The sequence below is a fragment of the Drosophila innubila genome (genome assembly GCF_004354385.1).
Source record: "Drosophila innubila isolate TH190305 chromosome 2L unlocalized genomic scaffold, UK_Dinn_1.0 4_B_2L, whole genome shotgun sequence".
Classification (NCBI taxonomy): domain Eukaryota; kingdom Metazoa; phylum Arthropoda; class Insecta; order Diptera; family Drosophilidae; genus Drosophila; species Drosophila innubila.
This window is the reverse complement of record NW_022995372.1, coordinates 23,727,454-23,748,042: the sequence shown is the minus strand read 5'-3', so window position 1 is coordinate 23,748,042 and position 20,589 is coordinate 23,727,454. Positions and strand designations below refer to the sequence as shown.

Below are 20,589 nucleotides of genomic sequence, written 5' to 3'. Positions count from 1 at the left end.
CAGTGCCTCCCCTGTCAGTTCTATGCCAACACTGAGCAGGCTTTTCAGGTAGGAATCACCGAAATACGAGCAGAGAAAAGCAGCATTAAAAATTATTTTTTATAGGGTATATTCAAGTCGGTACATTATCATCACAATGCAGGTTTTTCATATAGGAACTCCAGAAAAAAGAGCAGAAAAAATGAGCATTAAAATAGAGAGTAGATAAATAGGCTTTTTATATTGGAACCAGATATATAATAGCAGAGAAAAACATTATAGAAGTATGGGTTGAAAGGGTTTTCTGTAGTGATGTAAAATTATATCGAAATATCGACTACTCGATTTTTTGGAAAGCGATAATCGAGTACTTCAACTCGATGATTTTTTGGACGATCTATCCAGTTGATTAAATCGATTTCCATTAAAAATTGACAACTCACTCGGGCTTGTTCATCGTAGTTTATTTGCAGAATTAAGTTTAGCCGTTCAATTTTTGATGAGCGTCTGTAATAAATAGACTACAAAATTGTCAAAGTTTGAATTAGGCATGAAAACGATGCAAGAAAAATAAGATTTTTTAAAAACGGAAAAGTATTTTGTGATTACAATTACGTTTTCAAATTTAAAAAAATTTTGTTTTTAAAAACTCGAAATTTTCAACTCGATCTACTATTTTCTGATAGTATGATTGGAGTATTATTTGGATTTATCTAGTTATTTTTATGCAGGATTGAAAAAATGGTCTAATGAGGTAGAGCATACCTTAGATCTAGGTATAGGGTATCTCCTAGTCGTTTGTACGGCAAGGTAAACTTTCTCAAAAACTAAACTTAAAAATAATACGAAGAAATAAAGCACGGAATACATCGATAAAAAATAATAATTTTAAATAACGATATACATCGTATTTAGTGTACTGCTCCACCCTTTTTATTTCGATATATATCGATAACCGTGAGGTACAATCTTTTAAAAATTGCAGGTCCATTGGCGCTCCGCCTCGCATGTGGAGCTTACCGAGCGACTGGGCGGCGAATTCTGGTGCAGCTACTGTCAGTTCGAGTGTGGCAGCAACGAGCAGATGTGGCAGCATCTGTTGCATGCCACGCACCAGGAAGTGCTCCTCGCACTCAATCGCTCTGTGCCCGTTTGTATTGCACAACGTCGCCGGCTGCGTTGCGAGGTGTGCAACGAAAGTTTCCTCTACAATTTGCAGCTGCGTCGTCACTTAGCCACAGAGCATGCCGGATTGGTTGCCACAGGCAGCGCCTCGGATGAGTATCAGTGCCGCTTCCGTTGCAGCACTTGTGGCGCCGCACAGCGGTCACGTGTGGCACTGCAGCGACACGAGAAGCACAAACATCACCTGGCCAGATATTACTGTGCTCCGTGTGCCCTGGAGTTCGAGACGCCGCAAGAAGCGCGTCGGCATCGCAGCCTCGTGCAACATGCGCGACGTCTGCCGAGACGCAAGTTCGTTGCACAGCCGGAGCGTGACATTGAGCATATGCTGCGCGAGGTACTGGAGGATCAGGAGGTAGGATGCAAATTTGGATGGAGTATCTATTTCGATTAAAATTCCTCCTTACCAAATCGATATGTTTTTAAGCGATGAATCTATATTTGCTCGATATTTGCAAGACTGTTAGAGCTTATTAAAGTAAATTAAGCTTTTAATTTTTAATTTAAACAGAAATAATTTGATGGCAGCAATCTAAAACAATTATCAATATGATTTAAAAAAATGCATTTTAAAGCTTCAACAACTTAAATTAATTTTAGATAGTGATGTAAAATAACATCGGAGTATCGTTGTATATTAATTTAATCCTATCTTAGCTTGATGCCAAATTTTCCCATGACCGATTTTTCCGCGATCGAAAGGAAAATCTATATATATTATTCGTAGAATCAAAAATTAAACTAAAATTGAAAAGCGCTCTCCAATGTTTTTTTACATTACTAAAAAAATAATTGAGTATCATTGAGACATCATATTAAGAAAATCAATACTAAAATGCCCGTTGCATCAATGGTTTTTTTTACTTGCCTATCAGGAGGTGCCGGAACAATCGGATCAACAGTCGGAGGATCAGCCCTCAGCAGCCAAGAAACGTTGCCTGGTCAGACAATGCGCCAGTTGCAAGCTTAGCTTTGAGACGCCTCAGGCGCTGGTCGAGCATCGCCGTCAGTCGCATCCCATGGACAATCATGCCTGTCTCAGCTGCGGCAGCAGCTTTCAGTCCGCCCAGGCGCTTGGTCGCCACACACGCAGCTGTCAACCCATCGCCTCCACATCGACATCTAAATCCACAGCCGACTCCAACTTAGAATCCAAATCCTGGCGCTGTGATCAGTGTGATTTCAACTCTCAATACGAGTCGGATTTGCTTTATCATGGCTTCTTCCATTCCCGTGATTCCTCCATCGGCAAGAACGAGCTTCTCCAATGTCCGCGCTGTCCCAAACAATTTCGCAAACATTCTCTTCGTGCTCATCTTCGCAATCACACGAATGAGCGCATCTTCGAGTGCAACGAGTGTCATGTCAAGTTTGCCAGGCGACACAATCTCAAGAATCACATGGCCACCATGCATGCAACAAGAAGCGCAGCAACAAACAAGTCCACCGCAACAACAACAACTACAGCAACAACAACTGCGAAGGTGACGCCCAAGAAATCAAACGGAGATAATCCCCGTAAGAAATTTCAATGCGACATTTGCGGCAAAATTCTTACCAAAAAGTAAGTACCGTAGCTGTAGAAGTGATTGCTCGACTAGGCGCTACCCTTTAATCAGTTTAAAGATAATCCGCACTGCTTTCCATTGGATTTCGCTATTACAACGATTTTTGTGAATGAATTAGCAACATAAATTTAAAAAAATACTTGTTCTACTGGTTGCTACCCTGTAATCAGTTAAGATGTTACCGCTCAGACCACTTTAGATTTTTTACCATGTGTAAAGAGTCCCATATTCTTTACTCTTTCAATCTAATTACTAGATAAATCGACAATTGAAATTTAAATATTAAATAGCCATTCGAATAAAATGCTTGCCCGTCTTGCAGATACCCTGTAGTTATTTGTTAAGGAAGCCTTCGACAGCAGCTGCTTCCCTCTGTTTTTCTCTAATGACCGATAAAGTCACTTTCTATGAACTATCTATAGTAATATAAAGCTATTTTATTTTTTTGATTAAGACTACACTTTAGTACGCACATCGTCATCAACAAAGTGCGCTAATTAAAACTGCTGAACAGAATACGTAAACTGAAAACTGCCTCGGGAAATTTAATGTGAGATTTTTTCTTTATTTTTCGCCAATGTTTTGCACATATGAAAATGTCATGCAATTTATTGTGTACCTCACTCCCCTCGGTAAATAGTTGACCATTATAAGGACAACAACATGAGATGCAACAATTGAAAAAGCACTGCAAATGAAATCCGTGCAAGCGCGCATTTTGCATTTTGCATTAATTAAAAATTCCAGGCCAAAAGCGTTTGTTGCGAATGCCAAATAAGTAACCAAAAATAACTCATTAAGTGCTGGACATTCCGGCTAAATTACGCCAAAAAGATACACTAACAGAATGTGAGTAAAAGAGAGGAAGAGAAAGAGACATATACACACATGTGGCAGGACTGCAACTTGCCACAAAGTATGCGATGCACTCGCAAATCAAGCCTGCCTGCGGCTATGCCACCAAAAAGTGCAATCTTCCTGCCGAAACAAAGAAATTAAACAAAGTATACAAGAAAGAAATTGTCTCTTCTGTGCGTCTAAACTTGAATACCCTTTCTATGATTTCACTTTAAAATATAACTTTATTATAAAAAATACTACAATATTTTTTACCTGACTTCTATGACAGCTTAATGATAAGCTCATTCGCTATTTATTAAATTCAATCATAATGTGTATGTACAAATAAATATAATTAGGACATATTAGCTTTGATTCAAAAAATTAAAAAACATTTCCAAAAGTGAATCCATAATCCATCGTTTCTATGACACTTATAAGATGTAGTAAATTCATTTTAATTTAACTCGATCAAACTATGAGTATACGAACTTTACTTTAACTTGGTTTAATATAAACTTTTTTTTTTAGATTTAAAGTAATTTATTGAGTTATCGTTTCTATGTCAGGTCTCGCTATAATTCACGAAAAAATTTAAGTACTCTCATCTAGTGTATAACAAAGATGTGTATAATGTGGGAACAACATTCTGTTTAGAATTGTATCCCCTTTTTTAAGACTCCTCCCCAAACCCCAAAAACCATTATTAGAAATTTAGGATTGTCTTTATTCTTATTTTTGTTTTGCTGTTTAGAGTTTTACATATGCCAACGGCAGTTGTTTTTAATCAAATTCAACTCCTCCCATTCCTACCAGTATCCTGTAGAACATAAGTATAATGCAATATTATTATTTGAATTAATTACATTATTATCTTTTTAATTTGATGGGAAATTACTTAATATTTTCACCCTTCAACTTAAATTTACAAACTTGATATACATTTTGAATATGCATTTTCTGGAGTAATTATTAAATTAATTTATACTATAGTCATATGCATATTTCGAGTGTTTATTCCTTCTCACAGATAAAGTTATGCCCGGCGTTACAACGTTCATCGTTCATTAAATAATTTGTGTTAACAGATAGAAGTAGAATGCAATCTTCTTGGAAAATATTGTTTGGTTCAAATTGTTCATGTGTAAAAGTAAAGTTCTTCAACATTTCTCACTGTTCCTTTAAAGTTCTCATATTTATGTTGTAATAAACTGATGTCTCGTTTAATGGGTTGCAAATCATCTTTAACTCTTCCGATTTCCTCTTGGATTTTTTTCTCGACAGATTTAAATCTACTATTGACAATATTAGTGAGGCCTTGTAGCTATTGTTCGATATTATCTAGTTGCTCTGGGGTAATTAATCTCTCTCGACTATCATTTCCATCGACTTTGCTCTGCAATATCTTCGTGTGATCTAAGATTGGTCTAACGACTTTAAAGCAATAGCTACCACAAGTAGACTCAAGTTGTCTTGATTCCTTACAGCTCTGCAAAAAATAAACAATAATTAGCTTCATATTACTTGTAATTTCACTGAAGACCTTACTCCATTACTCTCTTCCACCACGAGAACAGAGATTAGCATTAAAAAAAGCTTGATTCCCATTACGATTTACTTGATGTTCACCGTTTCGCTTGAAATGTTTTATGAAACTAAAATTTCCATACGAGCAATAAGTTGTATATTCAAACAATATTTTATTTACACTGTGCAACAAAATAAGTTATTTTAATTTTAATTGATATCTTGTTTTTATTAGAAAAAATAACTGTGATAAATTTATATAATCGTCCTCTGGTTAACTTACTTTTTAGATAATTATTAACTTTATTATGTTATTAATTTGTTGCACAATAACTTATAGTAGCTTTTTTCTTGAAGTAGATGACATTATTGACAATTTTGTTGAATTGTGTTGTAGTGATACGCATTTTTAAAATGTCGAGTGTCAACTGCATTCACATTCAACAGTGCATAGTCTATTCATTTATCAGCAGACGCTATTATTTGTCAGATTATTCATTATACATTGAAAGTGCTAAAAAAAAATATTAACCAACATGGCAAATCTTTCTATTTATTAGCAACTATGTTATTTTTAATTTCCTGATCAGCATAAATAGCCGAGTTGATCTAAATGCATTGAACTCAGAGACTCTTAGAGCAAGAATTGTAGATCTAAAATTAGATAATTTTTCTTTAGTCTTAAAAAACTTAACTCAGTTTTGTGGAAACGTCAGCATGACTATTGGTCCTGACAGATCCAATTACGTTTCAGCCATAACTAATCATAACTTGTTCAGTCAGCGATGTGACGACGTCTGCTAGTCTTCGTCCTCATCCAAGTCCTGCTGTTCCTTCTCATGCACATTCACCATTCACATTCATATCCATATCCATATCCTATAGTTGATGTTCGCTGCCAAGTTGCAACTAATTCCTTAAGCAAACATTAAGTTGAATTGCAGCCAGTCGCCGGCACAAGACAGAGGCAGAAACAGAAACAGAAACAGAGATTGTAACTGAATCTAAAACTGAAGTCTGAAGTCTGACTGGGAATAACTGAATGCATAAAGCAAGGGCTTGCCAACTATAGAGTGTAGGAGATGGAAGGCAGTTAGGAAGAGAGAATTTTCCACTTTTCAAGTGATTATTTGAAAAATTTATTAAAATGCTCATTTGAAGTTATTGTCGTGCGCGCTTTGATGTAGATACTTTGCTTTTACGACTAACGAGACCAAGTGGCCGGCCAAGGAGCCGAGACTCGCAGATCAACTGTGAGCTAGATTCAGGGTGGGTGGAAGGGGGGCAATCCCGACAAAGTTTCAGTATGCCGCAGTCGAGAAAAGGACGACGCGACGTCGTCAGTCATGTCAACAGCGCAGCGCAGCTCACTTCCGGAATTCCAGACTTGAACTAACTCAACTTTTACGGCTGCTGACTGCGGGTTGTTGGCTAACTACAATCGAGATGGCACCGTGACACGCCCACTCACGATTCACTAAATCAACTTGAAAATTCTTTAAAAAAAAATATCATTTGAAAACTTAAATTAAAATCTGTGTCATTTATGTACGTTGTGATAGTTTCGCGAAATATAAAAGTAGAATAGATCTATAAAGTATTCAGAATCTTTCTATAAAGAATTTTATTGCTTTATTTTATTTTATAATTTTTGTATGAAAAACTAATTCGTATTTACAATTTTCCCAAAAGAAAGGAAATATTTAGTTTTTGAATTCAAATTTTTTATTAAACATTTGACTTTATTAATTTTTCTTGTTTGGTATATTTTGTTGATTTGTTCGTGTTAAATATTTAGTATTTTTTTTGGAATTTCACGCGTGTATCTCCAGGCTGTGTACTTCCTGCTGTCTGGCTGGCTAGATGTGTCCTGTGCGGATACTTTGCCAGCATCAGCATCAGTCTAAAGTTTGAGGCGTCCTCGTGCTCAGCCTCGCGCTCTTTCTCTTCCTCTTTCTCTTCAACATCCTCGGACTCTTTTCCATTTTCATCCTCGTCGTCGTCGTCGTCGTTGGGCAATTCACTTTTATTGAAATGGCGTGCAATGTTCTGTTCTGTTCTGTTCTGTTCAGTTTGGCTGTAGTCGGAATCGGAATAGGAATAGGAATCGGATTCTTTTGGCTCTTTTGGCTTTGGCTTTGGCATTTCGCATTTCCAATTCGTTGTTGCTTCTTCTTCTGTTTTCTTTATTCCTTTTTTTTGCTTTCTCTGTCTGCGCTTTTAGTTTATTTTATTTTGTATTTTAAGTCATTCCTATGCTGCATCATTCGTTCTCCCGAAGTTGATTCTGTTGATGGCACAAAGTGCAGTGCAATTCATTTTAATGTTCTCTCCCCGTTTTCATTCTCATCCACGTCCATGTCCATGTTCATGTTCATGCTCAAAGTCTAGGTCCAGGTCCAGTCGTCACTTGAGAGTCAATTTCACAAAACTTGATTTCCCATTTCCAATGCCAACTCACTCGCTCCATCCATCGATTAAAGGGATTGCCATTCTCCTATTCCAGCGCATTCATTCACTTTTATGAATCTGCGAAATTGAGTCGGACATTGTTTGGTTTGTGGTCGGAGTTGGCAACACAACGTGTTCTCTTCTAATATTGTCTGTTCTGTTCTGATGTGGATTGCATTGAGTTTCAATCGCACTCTTCCTCTCCATCTTATTTTTTTTGTTGCTCTGCCTGTGGCATGAACTCATAAGCATAACGTCAACATGCATAAGTGTATATCAAGTCAATTCCATTTGGATTGGACTTAGACCGACCCGTTTTCCCGTACTGAAAAGGGGAAAATATTACGGACAAAAAAAAATAGTTAGACAACACTTAATGATCGGCTGGTAATTAAAGTGAATTAATACTTAGTGTTTACAGTGTACAAGAGTATTAATGGAAATATTTGTAACAGTCAGAAAAATGCATTTTACAGTTCGTGATTCTCACGGAAAATTAAACACCATCAAATAATGAGCATAGAAGATATTTAAAACTGGGTATAGAGTATTTCAACTGCTTAAGTAACCTACGAAATTATCGTATGGAAATTATTTGGACAGATTCGGAGATTTGGAAAATGTGCCAAATAATTTGAGATTCTCTCTTGAGAGTTTAATAATGATTAGATACTAGAAACTGAAGTTATTTTAGAAACAATTGTGCACAGTGCTTTTGACAAACTTAAATATTTTGTACTTTTTAAGTAAAGGGTCTTAGGTAGGTAAAAAAAACAAGTGGGAAAACATACGGCTTATCGCGATTTTCGGGGTCGGAAGGGGGCGTGGCAAAAATTTAAATAAAACTTGACCTGCTCCAACGCCTTTGGAGTCTTTGAGTGAAAGCTTGGTATCTCTACCTCTTATAGTCTCTCGGACAGACGGACACGGCTATATCGACTCGGCTGTTGATGCTGATCAAGAATATATACACTTCATAGGGTCGGAGATGCCTCCTTCTCCCTGTTACATACATTCTAACGAACACAGTATACCCTTTTACTTAGTTTTTAAGTAACGGGTATAATAACTAACAAAAAACCAAATTTTCTTACTTGAAAAATAGATTTATAAATCTACAATGTAGAAGTCAGTTTTGTTACATAGTGTTACAAGTAATCAATATAAAAATGTTTCATCATAGCAAGTATATTATTATATAATAGCTTAAAGCTTTTTGCTCACTTGAAACTTAAAGTTCCGTGAAACGAATATGTAAAAAAAAAACATTTTTATAAACAGAAAAATGCTTTATCTGTAAAAAGAAAATTGATTTGAAAACTTTAAGTCGTGAAGACATTAAACATTGCATGCCTCAGACGTATTTTTTAGCTTGATTTAGATATTGTCACTTATTATTCTAAATATAAATTGTAACCAACATTTATTGTTTATTCCAAAAAAAAGCTTTAAGTCTCATGTAATGCTTACATATAAAAGCTGCTAGCACCTTGAGATGAATCTAAAAGAAGTAAAAATGAGAAATTCCCCTGCTAGAATCAAGAGTAAAAGTGCATAGGATAAATGGGATGACATTTAACAGTAATTTCCGGGGACAATTCAAGCTCTGTTGTCTCACAGATAAGCATGAAAATGAAGAAAAGGTGTTAGAGCACTTCCCTAATTACACATGGGCGTACAAATGTGCAGCCACGCCCAACAAAAGCCAGTTTGATAAAAACTAATTTCACATGCAGCACAGGACGAACCATCAAAATCCAGCTAATGTCGCACAAGCGAACAACAAAGCTGGAAACTCAAAAGATGGCACAAGACTTACGTACCAATTACATGAAAGTTGGACAAGAAAATGGGTTGGATTGGAGAACGAGGAGTATACTATATGTATATGTATATGTATATATATGTATGGATATGGGTTGACTGGCAAAACTTGAGCTCACATCCTTGTGAGTGACACCGGAAGCTGTCGTTGCACTTGGTGACTAACACCCCGCGGCACAAAACTTGTGCCACACACACACACACACACACACACACACACACACAGTGAGAGACTCAAGACAAGACACGAGACAAGGAAGGCTGTCATAAATATTTATGCGAGTTTTGGGAACAACAATGCCAGAGCACAACAACATTGACTGCGACGAGCTGGTTGTGCAAACTACACATGCGATTGTCTAAGACAGCTCCAAGAGAGAGACACAGAGAGTGGAGAGAGACGGGAGTAGGAGTGAAGAAAGAGACGCAGCTGACAATGAGCAGCAGGATACATTTGCACCTGCACCTGCCGCACCCGCGACATGTTTGCTCAGCGTCTTGGGCTTCCGCCAGCATCTCCTTTTTCTGTGTCTTCCACCCGCTTTCTCTTCCACTCCCTCTCGCCATTCTCCATCGCCAACACCTTCCTCTCTTCGCCTGCTAATGGATGGCGTGCAAAAGTTGACACAACACCGCCAGCCGAAAGCCAAACAGCTTCTTTGCCGCGTACAGCTGCTGCCTTTGCTGATTTCTGTGGACTGCTGCTCGTCTTTGAAGCCAGCGACACCTTCAGGGGGAGAAAGTCACTACCCCAGCCCCCCTCGAACCCCTTAGCCTCTGTGCCACTGGCTGCAGGAACAAAAGGGCAAAGTTTTCGTCGCCAGGCGTGAAACGTTTCGTCAACTAATCGCAACGAAGTCACATCGGTACCACCTCGATACCACCATCTGCATCCGCATCCGCATCCCCATCCACATCCTCATCCTAATCCGCGACTTTATTCTCCTCCTAGTTTGCATTGAAAGGCGGCACTTTGCTTGCGGGGCGTGTTTAGATTTTAAATGCTTCAACTTACACACATCTATTTACTCCGAATTGCATTTAAGTATAGATTTAGTAGATTTCACACATTTGATTTTAAAAATTTACAGAAATGAACGAAACTTTAATCAATGTTCGGTCTATGTAGAGCTCTTCATAATTCCATAATTTATGTTTATTTCTTCGTCTTATATCTTCTAATATCAGCTTAAAATTTCGTAAGTAAACCTTAAAGCGAAATTGTAAAAAATTTCATGCGCTCTGCTTCAAATTTACTTCAAAATTTTATTCCAAATATTATTAAACACGTGTTTCATTGATTTCTGAAAATAGATATCCTGGATAGAAAATGGGCAACTTAAATTTAAAACTCTCAATAATAAGTTAATTAATACGAAATATATCGTGATAGGAATATCTTTTTAATATGATAGAAAGATTAATAGAAAGTACTTTAGTAATGATTAGTTTCAAATATAAAGGTATAGGAAAGCATTTTAAAATTTATTTTATAAGAGGAGAATTAGCTAAAAAACCTGAGCTTTTCTCTTAGAATAGGGAAATAGAATATAATAATTCCATGCTATTATGAATCCGTTCAATTTACGCTAATGTCTTTTGGAATTTCAGAATGAAAATAAGTAGCTGACATTTATAAGAGAGATGCGAATTAGCAAGACGAGACAGTTAAAGCTGCAGAAGTTTTGGTTTTTAGCTGTAGAAAGAACTGAAAAGTATCAAGAGAATGGGAAAGGAAAATAGAGGTGGTGCAAACTGCAGTTGAGGAAATAAAAGTTAATGTTATAACTGAAAATACAAGCCTGCAACGAACGAACAGAGCGAAAGATAATTTTGTTGTTGCTGTTATTGTTGTTGTTGTTGTTGTTGTTGTTGCATCTAATTCGCTTTGCTTTCATTGGAGCATTATGTTGTTGCCGTCGGCGCCATTATCCCTGTGCACGCCGCCAACATCAACGGCAACAGCAACAGCAACATGAACAACAACAGCAACAATTCACGGCAATCTCCTGCAGGTGAAATGGCATCCTTTTGTCAAGTCTCAAACGGCAGCAGCATCGACTTGCTGTCCACATCTCCGCTTTGCAACTTGCCACCTGCCACGCCCATCATCATCCTGTCTGTTGTCGTTGTCGTCGTCATTGTCGTTGCTATTCAAACTCCATACAAAGTGACATTTCACATATCAACGCTAGCGTTGTTGTTGTTGCTCTCGTTGTTGTTGTTGTTGTTGCCGCCAACGCGACGGCATCATTAGAAATGCATGACAATGTCTCCAGCACCATCGTGTCCCCGCCCATTGCCGCCCACCGCCCATTGAGCACACTATGCCGTATCACGTATCTTCTACTTCTGCTTCTTCTCTCTCTTCTTCTTCTTCTTCTTCTTGCTCTTCGGCATCTCCCCGGACGTATGCCATCTATAGTTTTGTCGACGTTAAGAGGAATTTAGATTAAGGATTGAAACTTTGTTAATGTCGCGCATTATTAAGAAGAATCTTTTTCTAGAGCCAACGTCGCATAAATTCCAAATGAGCAACGGAAATTAACTCTTTTAATATTAATGCGAACGTTAGTTGTTGTTCATTAAGCATTAAACAAAACTATAGTGTCTACACTGAAAAAAATTATTAGTTCACTAAATAGTCAAAGGTTAGATGTAATGATAACAGACGACATTTTTTCTCTTAATTGAAAAATAAAGTCAACATTGAGAAAATATACATCCCTCGAATTTTTCCCCCAGAAAGTGACCAAGGAGGTGATCAATACTAATTCTAGTTAAATTCGTTTCACTCTCCCAATATTTTTTAAATTTGATGTTATTAACAGTAGTAAGAGTAATAAAAAAAAACATTGAATAGCAACAAAAGTGATCTTGGAGAAAATTGCATTATTTAAGTCATTTTCAGCATGGTTTCTTAACTCACAATAATATTATAATTTATTTCGTAAAAATTCTTAAAGTTATAAAAAAAATTAGCCATGACAGTGATTTAACTTTATTGCCTGAGTTTTAGGCAATGCAATGTGAGTGACATTTCATACTATCCTCAACTTGACTTACTTCATTTATTTTTATTCATTTCAATTACTTTGCACTTTGTATAAAATCGATAACAGTTCAATAAAGTACATAAAAAAAAAACATTTCTTTTACATGTACCAGACATTCAATTGTTCTTTTAAATCTTTTGAGATGTGAGCTGTTCAATTTGGAGTCTACTTCAACTAATGCAAATACAAACCCCAAGTGTCCGACTAATTTAAAGTCAACGTTGGCCTTAGACAACGTCGACGACTCTCAGCTGTTTCGATTAATTAGCATCTGTAATTGATGTGCACAAAAGTTTTGCCTACGAGTTTCCATTTGGATTGTGGGCCGACAACTCGGAACGAACCTTTTTTGAATGGACACGGACACGGACACGGACACGGACATGGAAATGGACATGGACATGGACATGGCCTAGGTCGGTTCATGTTCGTGTCTCCATAGAACGTGCCTCTCAATGAGACGTGACTCTGGTGCGAATTACTTTTGCTTTGATTTAATGTAATTAAAAAATTTTCAAATAAAATGCAATATAAAAACAAAAAATAAAATAAATTTGAACATTGTGATGTACAATGTCACACAACTATTCGTGAGCCTTCTTCAGCTTCCTTAATCTCTTTTAATTTTCATTTACCAATTTTCCCAATTTTAGATTCTCCTTGAAACAACATGAAATGCTTCACACTGAGGTGGTACGTCGTTTTCGCTGTCATTTTGAGGACTGTCACTATGCAGGCCTTACTCCGGAAGCTCTCAAGACCCACCTGCTCTCCCATGCCGAGGGCAGTCACAAGTGTTTACACGAAAACTGCAAGTACGTGGGCAAAAGTGAGCAGCACTTAAAGAGGTAAGTTTTGAGAACCACCAATATTTGAATAATATTATTCAGAATGTCTATCACCAATTAAAAAAGTCGTATCAATAAATTAAAACAATTTAAGGTCGACAAAAAGATCTTTACTTTAAATTCATTCTAAAAGATTTTTATCAAACTCTGAACTTTTAGGACTTCTTAACATAAATTATTCTGTGTGCAAAACTACTGTTGAATCTAAATTTTACGTATATTAACCAAAGTTTTTTTCATATTGTTCAATTTGCTAAAAATGTATATTCAAAATATACATCGATATGCATTTCTTAAGTTTCACTTCATTATAGGGTACAAAATTGAAAACATTCATAATTCTGTGATTACAAATGATGATAAGTAGAACATATTTGAATATACTATAAATATTTTATTTCATTGCGTTATCAGTTGCCGGCAGAGTGCAAATAAAATGTTCAACTGAAATTGAATTCTATTTCGTTACTTTATTAAACATTCAATTGAATTCCCTCTCACAAATAAAATTACATGTCTCATCACAACGAACGTCATTCATCGTGTAATCCTTATTTACCTCTCGCAACTGAACGCAATGCTCGTTGTTATCCTTGTTATTGGGCTCATCGGGACAATACCACTTGAGGAATGAGGCCCTAAGTCCAGTTGTCAACGAATTATATTCACCCTCCTTTGCAAGATCATTGATATCGATCCAATAGAAACGATTCTTCAGTTTCGCACTCACTGCCACAAGATCATTAAGATTTTGTAGACTTGCCAGATGTCCACCCAACTCATGGCATTTGTGAGCAGCTGCAAACCAATTCAATCTTTGATTTTGTTCAATATAATAATATTTCGATCCAATCTTCTCAAATGCTAGCTTGTTAACTGTTTTGATCATATCGTTTCTTTGTGCTTCTTGCTGTTGAATCGTTCTTTCCAGTGAATTAAATTTTGTATTAAACTCATGTAGAAGTGCTTCGATATGTTCCAGTCTTTGTCGAACAACATTTTTCTCGAAAACCTCATCGTTTTCAACTCGGCTCTGCAACATCTTCGCATGATCTAAAATAGGTCTGACGACTTTGAAACAGTAACTACCACAACTAGACTCAAGTTGACTCGATTCTTTACAGTTCTGAAAAATAAGATTACAGTATACATGTTTTAATTGATTGGATTGAGAAACTCACCTCTTTACTCGCTTGAACTACGATCACTGAGATTAGAATCCAAATTAAAATGTTTCTCATTGCGATTCACTTAATGTCTACCGACCAACTCCAAAGATTTAAAAAAACTGAGTTTTCTACTTTAATTAATGTACTTTTATTTAATAAGCACAATACTTAATTACACTATGAAACCAAATTGAAAGTCATATTGATTTTTGCTGAAAAATCAAATGAAATCTATGCAATTTGTTTTCCATGATGATTTCTGAAAGAACATTTTCCTAACTTGCTATTTTCCATTGATTATTTCATTTCTTGATAATATACCCAAATTTTACGTATTCATGCATGTATAATTCATAATAAATACACTTGTAAAACATGTAAATTATTCATCTTTGTTATCAACAACAAAATATAAGCAGCTTACACATAACAAAAATTATTGTTTTGCCTAGTGTTATTTGTTACTTATTATTGAAAAATTAATCGATGTCAAATGTGAACTGTTATCACACTCAGAATTCTCAGAATTTATATATTATATTATCTATACATAATTTCATGAACACGTATTTTAATATGTGCGACATTCTTCTTTTATTCTACTTTATTTTTAATACTTTTAATTTTTTGTTTGATATTTGTTATGAATTTTTGTTATTTTGAGTCGAACAGTCTATATTGAAATATTTGTAATCGCATTTAATAAGTTTTCGCATTATAAAACATAATTCTCAACAAAAAATAACTTGGACAAGCTCGAGGCCTCTCTTCTCTCTCGTTTGCATTCTCTATCGATTTCTGTCCTATCACCCTCTCTTTCTTTTACTTTAGTTGTTATGTTGTGGTACTATTACTAAGCTGCAAAATCCTTATCAGGCCATGCCAAAGAAATACAATTGCTTTGATCAAAAAATAATACGAGGGATTTTTTTTACACAAATTTAAAATCTGTCGAGGGCAGTCTCGACTATGCGATACTCTGTACGTTGGTTTGACATGACCTTTCAAAAATTTGCTAAAGCATATACACACACGTCAACACATAAATAATTTTTACTCAACGCTCGCTAGATGGCGCTAGTGTCGCTTTGACTCTTTCGCACTCTAGTAAATTGACTCTTAAATAACTTCTGTGTTTATTTTCCGAATGTGCTAAATTTTTTAGGAAAAATAATTAGTATATTAGAGATAATAGTTTCTGTAATTTAGGTTCAAAAAATCTTGAGTTTCTTTGGAAAGTTATTTATAACATGGACTGTGTAAAGTTTGAGATACATAAGTACAAAGATAAGTTACTCGTTTTTTAAATTTTGAACGACTTCACAGGGTATAAAAGTCAAAAAAAAAATTCGAACAAGCCAATGGAAATGGAAATAAAAATAAACATAAAAAAAGGAGCAACAAGAGCAAAAATGTCATCCATAATTGCAGACTTTGAACGGCAATTGCATAAATTGATGAAAACAACAACAGCAAGTACTGAAAGGAGCTGCTGCTGGCTGTGGCAAAGTCAATGGGGCAGAGGCAAAGTGGTTTCGGGGGCACAAAGCGGTTGTCAAAGTCGCCAAGAGTCGTACTACAAAATCGTGACTTATCGATCGCCTTTGATATGCGCATTGAATTCTTGTAATATTTCCAATGCGCTGCGACGGTTACGACGATGGTGCTGCTGCCTCTGTTGCCGCCCCTGTTGCGGCTGCAAGTTGCAAGTTGCAACTCCTCCTCCGCATGGGCAGCGACAGCGTTCGATCTTGCCTCGTTCAGGGCCAATTGCCGGCAATGGCACTGCCACCGTTGCCTGCCACTGTGCAGCTGTCCGCCCCAAGTCCAATCTGCAACACACACACACACACACAAGCACACACAATCGAGTTGCAAGTTGTCTTTTCGGTTTGTCCGATCGCCTTGATGGGGACAACATTTGCCTCGTCTTTTTTTTATACGCTGCTGTTGTTGTTGCAACTCTTGCACAGAATTTGAATATTGCAATGTTGCATGTGGAAAGCAATTCTATGCTGCACTATTTATTGTATTGGTCCAACTAATATATATGTACAAAGAGAGGTCTAACCTATGGCAATAATACTAACAAATCCTATTGCGCTGGTGCGGGATAAAATTGAAGAGAGAAGAGTTGGAAGAGGAGAAAGAGGATAAAAAAAAATTGAAATTCTTCTGAAGCTATACGCTCATATTAAAGGTTAACTCCTATTGATTAGGCTGAGTGTTTAACTACTTAATCTGCCTGTTCAAACTTACTTAAATTTATTCCATATATTTTAACAAAGATTGTTTACTGAAAAGTAACTGAAAGAATTATAAATTAGAATCATCAGTTGTAATCGTACAAAGCTCTGTGGCATAATTAACTAACCATTCAAAATTACCACAATGGTTTTGCAGAAATGAGACAGATTAAGTGAAGCTGGTTGAAAATTCAATATATGAAAATTAACATTTGTTATCTGTACAATTCCTAACAAACATACATTTTTAACTGTGGATAAAATGTGAAGAAACGTTGAAACAAATTACAAAACTTTGTAGCGAAAGGAGAGTATTATCTGAATTCCTCCCAGCTTATAAGGAAATTGATTAGTTAAATATGTAGATTTCATTTAAGCTTAAATTTTCTTGACTGTAAAAAGAAGTGATTACCAAAAGTTGCAGAACTTAAACCCAACAGTAAAGCTCATTAAAACAGAGTTTGTTTGCGCTGCAGTTAAAAGATCAGCAAAAAAGGTCATGCATAAATCAAAAAAAAAAAAAAAAAAACAAATTACACAGAGAGAAAGAGAACTGTGATGAGCTTAACTCGCAGTCAAGATCTTCAATTAGCTATCAAAATAAAAAGAAGACGAAGAAGAGAAAAGTGCGGTCTGTCGAGGAATTCAAAGTCTGACTTAAAACGCGTTCGGTTTCGGCCTCGTTTTGGGTCGATCGACGAATTGTCGGTTGCTCAAAGAGACGCGATGCGACGCGACGTTTGGAGACGCACAGCAGGGGCAGAAGTAGTTGGAATGGAGGCAGGTAACTCCTACAACTTGCAGCATGGCACGAATATGCAACTGCAACTGCAACAACAGCGGCTCCATTACTTGCCGCTAATTAAGCCTACCGAGTGCGCATGAGCCGAGGTACGTCTCTGTCTTCGTCGCTCTCTTCAACTTCCTCTTCTTCTCCATTTGCTTGGAGCTAAAGTTGTGCTTGAGATTTCACACAGATTCCAATTCCGGCGGCCACGCAGAACATTGGCAATTAATTGTGAGTCTTCGGTTTGGACAGTAGCCGATAACTGGAGTGGACACAACAGCAACAGCAACAAATGAGCGTCAGCCGCAGGCCTCGAATTTGCTTCTGGCTATTGCGACAGCGACTACGACAGCCAGAAGAATCTCCTGAGCCCGTTCCGGCATTGGGTCGTAATTGAAGGCGCGTAACTGTGTGCACCCTACAGTCGTGTATGTCAGCGCAGCGAGCTGAGCATATTAGTATACATACATTATTTGTACTCTTTTTTGATGATGCATTAATATTGGAATATTTAATTATTTCCGTCACTCTACATATTTCTTCTTGGATGATTTTCGAAAACTTTAAACTGTTATAACTTTGTCAAATCTTAACCGATTACCTCGCAGAATGTCAATTTGATCATTATTTGACATACTATTTAATTCTGCATCAAAATTTAAGAGTACTTCGAAAGTGATTTTTTACTAAAAACTTCAATGAAATTTCATTATCTTAATGTATGATCATAAGTAAAATTTAAAGAGTTCTCACATATATTTCTTATCCTTCAAATAAATTTCATAGACCATACCAAGTTTACAAAGCTTTTTTTATTTATTTTCTACATTATGCATAGACTCCATAAAGCGTATAGCCCATTCCGCTTGACCTAAAGCAGACCGATCGCCTTGATGCTGTTTACAAAACAGATCTACATCTGGGTAGACGGGTAGCCAATCCTCTACCCTTACCCATATCCTAACCCGCACCCGCAGCCGTACCTCTTGCCGGTACCGATCACTTGGTGTCCTTTTGGTATCCAAAAAGTTGTGGCCAATTGAAGCGGCGAGTTGCCAACTTATTCGTATTTTGATTTCGGGCGTGCGATTCGAATGCGAAATTAGCAATTAGTTGCCTGGCTGCGTTGCTGTGGAGCAACCGCCACTGGAATTTACCGCCTAATCAAGCACAAGATTTTAAATATGGCTTTGAGCAGTGCGAATACTTAACAGTTTTCTCTGCACCCAGCCCCTTCTGCCTCTTGTTCGCATTCTTTTTTTTGCTGATCGTCTCGTTTTTTCTGTATATCTTTCAGACACCTCAAATCACATGTGAGCGAAAAATTTGCCTGCGATCAGTGCGATTTCAGGGCCCGCATCAAGGGTCAGCTGAAGCGTCACATGCTTCGACACACGGGGGAAAAGTCTCACAAGTGCCCCCACTGCAACTTTCAGTGTAGCACTTTTGACAACCTGCGAAAACACATCATCAAAACGGGCAAGCATCCCGGCAAGTTCATCTACGAGTGTGCCTCCTGTACCGACCGACAGACAGCCAGCATCTTCAAGACCAATAGCTTCAAAGAGTATCAGCTGCATTTGAACACACATAAAACACATTCATCTGAAGTCATTTGAAATATCATTTAAAATAATCGATCATTTTGTCAAATTTTAAAAATAAAAAAATCAAATATAATTTAAATAAAATCTCATTCATAATCATAATTCAATTGATAATTAATTGTGATCGATATTTTGATAGTAAATTATAAAAATATAAAAAAAATCTGTCTGCATCGGCCGGGAATCGAACCCGGGCCGCCCGCGTGGCAGGCGAGCATTCTACCACTGAACCACCGATGCTTAGATGGGGGAAGAGTCAAAATATGAGAATTTAAATTTAATTAAAATTTGTTTGCGTCTATAATTAAAAGCTTTCATCAAATTCCCACATCATAATAAATAGCATTAAGTGCTGATAAGTTTTATATACTCAAAAATATTATTAAATATCAGGTATTTAAAATACTTTTTATTCTTCTACGACATTCAGTTTTCAGATTTCTGAGAGAAAATAATTTAAGTTGGTTACTTATAGTACTAATTATCCCAGTGCAAGAGCGTAAAACGGTGAGTTTATTGCTAATTAATTCAAATTTTTTAACTAAATTTGAGAATCTAGAATATCTTCTACAAAGAAACTTTGAAATGCTGAACAAAAAGCTGGATCAAGAGCTTGAAAACCAAAGTAAAGTAACCGAAACATCGTATCGCAAGCGATTTGATGATCTCTAAAATAAATTTGATTCCCTGGTCAAGGTTGAGAATATAAAGAGTTAGAAACTCATCAAAGTAAGTTGAGCACTGTAATACCCAAAACAGTTTCGCAATATGAGAATATTAAAATCCAGACTCAGGGCAAGATTGACGCACACAATAGAAAGATAGAGAGGAGCATAAATGAACTACAAAGAGCGAATGAAATTAATAAAAATTAGGATTATTGGATAGATATAATGGAATTAGGTGAATGAATAAAGAACAAAGGCCTAGCAACTTGAATTGGCATAGCGGAAACGCCAAGAATGACCTTAATGGTATCGCAATAATGCACAAGATGAACGATGCTAATTATAAGTCAAAACATCTGTTTATTATATGTATATTAATTTATTTATTTATACACGACTAAAAGCAGTCGGCAAAGAAAAAATTACCAAGTATAAAAATTAAGTTAAAGATTTAAAATACAAATAATATTACATATAAATTACGAACTGTAAAGAAAAAAATTAAAATTAAAAAAAATAAATAAAAAAAATAAAAAAAAAATTATTATAAATGATCCAACATTTGTGGCAAGTATTGGGAAAATACAGAAAAAAAATAACATAATAACATCTTTGAGCTTAATATCAAAGCGAATTTTGTAAAAACTGTCAAAAATATTATAAATAAAAATAATAAAAACGTTAAAACAAAATTTAAAAAAATTAATTGCATCGGCCGGGAATCGAACCCGGGCCGCCCGCGTGGCAGGCGAGCATTCTACCACTGAACCACCGATGCTTGATGCTCTTAGACCAAATATAACAATTTCATTTAATAGAAATTAATAATCAATT

At 36.3% G+C, this 20,589-nt stretch overlaps 2 protein-coding genes and 2 non-coding genes across 4 annotated transcripts in view; 1 reads left to right on the top strand and 3 right to left on the bottom strand.

Annotated features, from left to right (window-relative positions):
* The window catches only part of LOC117780965 (zinc finger protein 709), a 50,538-nt gene extending 31,426 nt beyond the window's left edge, over window positions 1-19,112 (top strand). The window contains 5 exon segments of the mRNA XM_034617666.1: window positions 2-48; window positions 965-1,519; window positions 2,073-2,728; window positions 13,084-13,278; window positions 18,778-19,112. Of these exon segments, the coding sequence (XP_034473557.1) occupies window positions 2-48; window positions 965-1,519; window positions 2,073-2,728; window positions 13,084-13,278; window positions 18,778-19,099 (1,775 nt within the window). The 3' untranslated portion in view covers window positions 19,100-19,112.
* Window positions 13,729-14,558, bottom strand: LOC117780976 (C-type lectin 37Db-like). The gene is made up of 2 exons (XM_034617680.1): window positions 14,460-14,558; window positions 13,729-14,404 (listed from the first exon to the last, which is right to left on the bottom strand). Exons 1-2 carry the CDS (start codon window positions 14,517-14,519, stop codon window positions 13,760-13,762), a joined length of 705 nt encoding a protein of 234 aa, XP_034473571.1. The 5' UTR covers window positions 14,520-14,558; the 3' UTR covers window positions 13,729-13,759.
* A 144-nt stretch (window positions 19,113-19,256) lies between the features above and the next one.
* Window positions 19,257-19,327, bottom strand: Trnag-gcc. The gene has a single exon. It is a non-coding gene; the product is annotated as a tRNA-Gly (tRNA).
* Window positions 19,328-20,462: 1,135 nt separating this feature from the next.
* On the bottom strand, window positions 20,463-20,533 carry Trnag-gcc. Its single transcript has one exon. It is a non-coding gene; the product is annotated as a tRNA-Gly (tRNA).
* Window positions 20,534-20,589: the final 56 nt, after the last annotated feature.

Bases quoted from the DNA above. Each gene is read 5' to 3' on its own strand.
- LOC117780976 (XM_034617680.1), bottom strand. From the start codon at position 14,519: ATGAGAAACATTTTAATTTGGATTCTAATCTCAGTGATCGTAGTTCAA. The intron at 14,405-14,459 runs GTGAGTTTCTCA...CTTATTTTTCAG, and splicing joins TAGTTCAAGCGAGTAAAGAG to AACTGTAAAGAATCGAGTCA.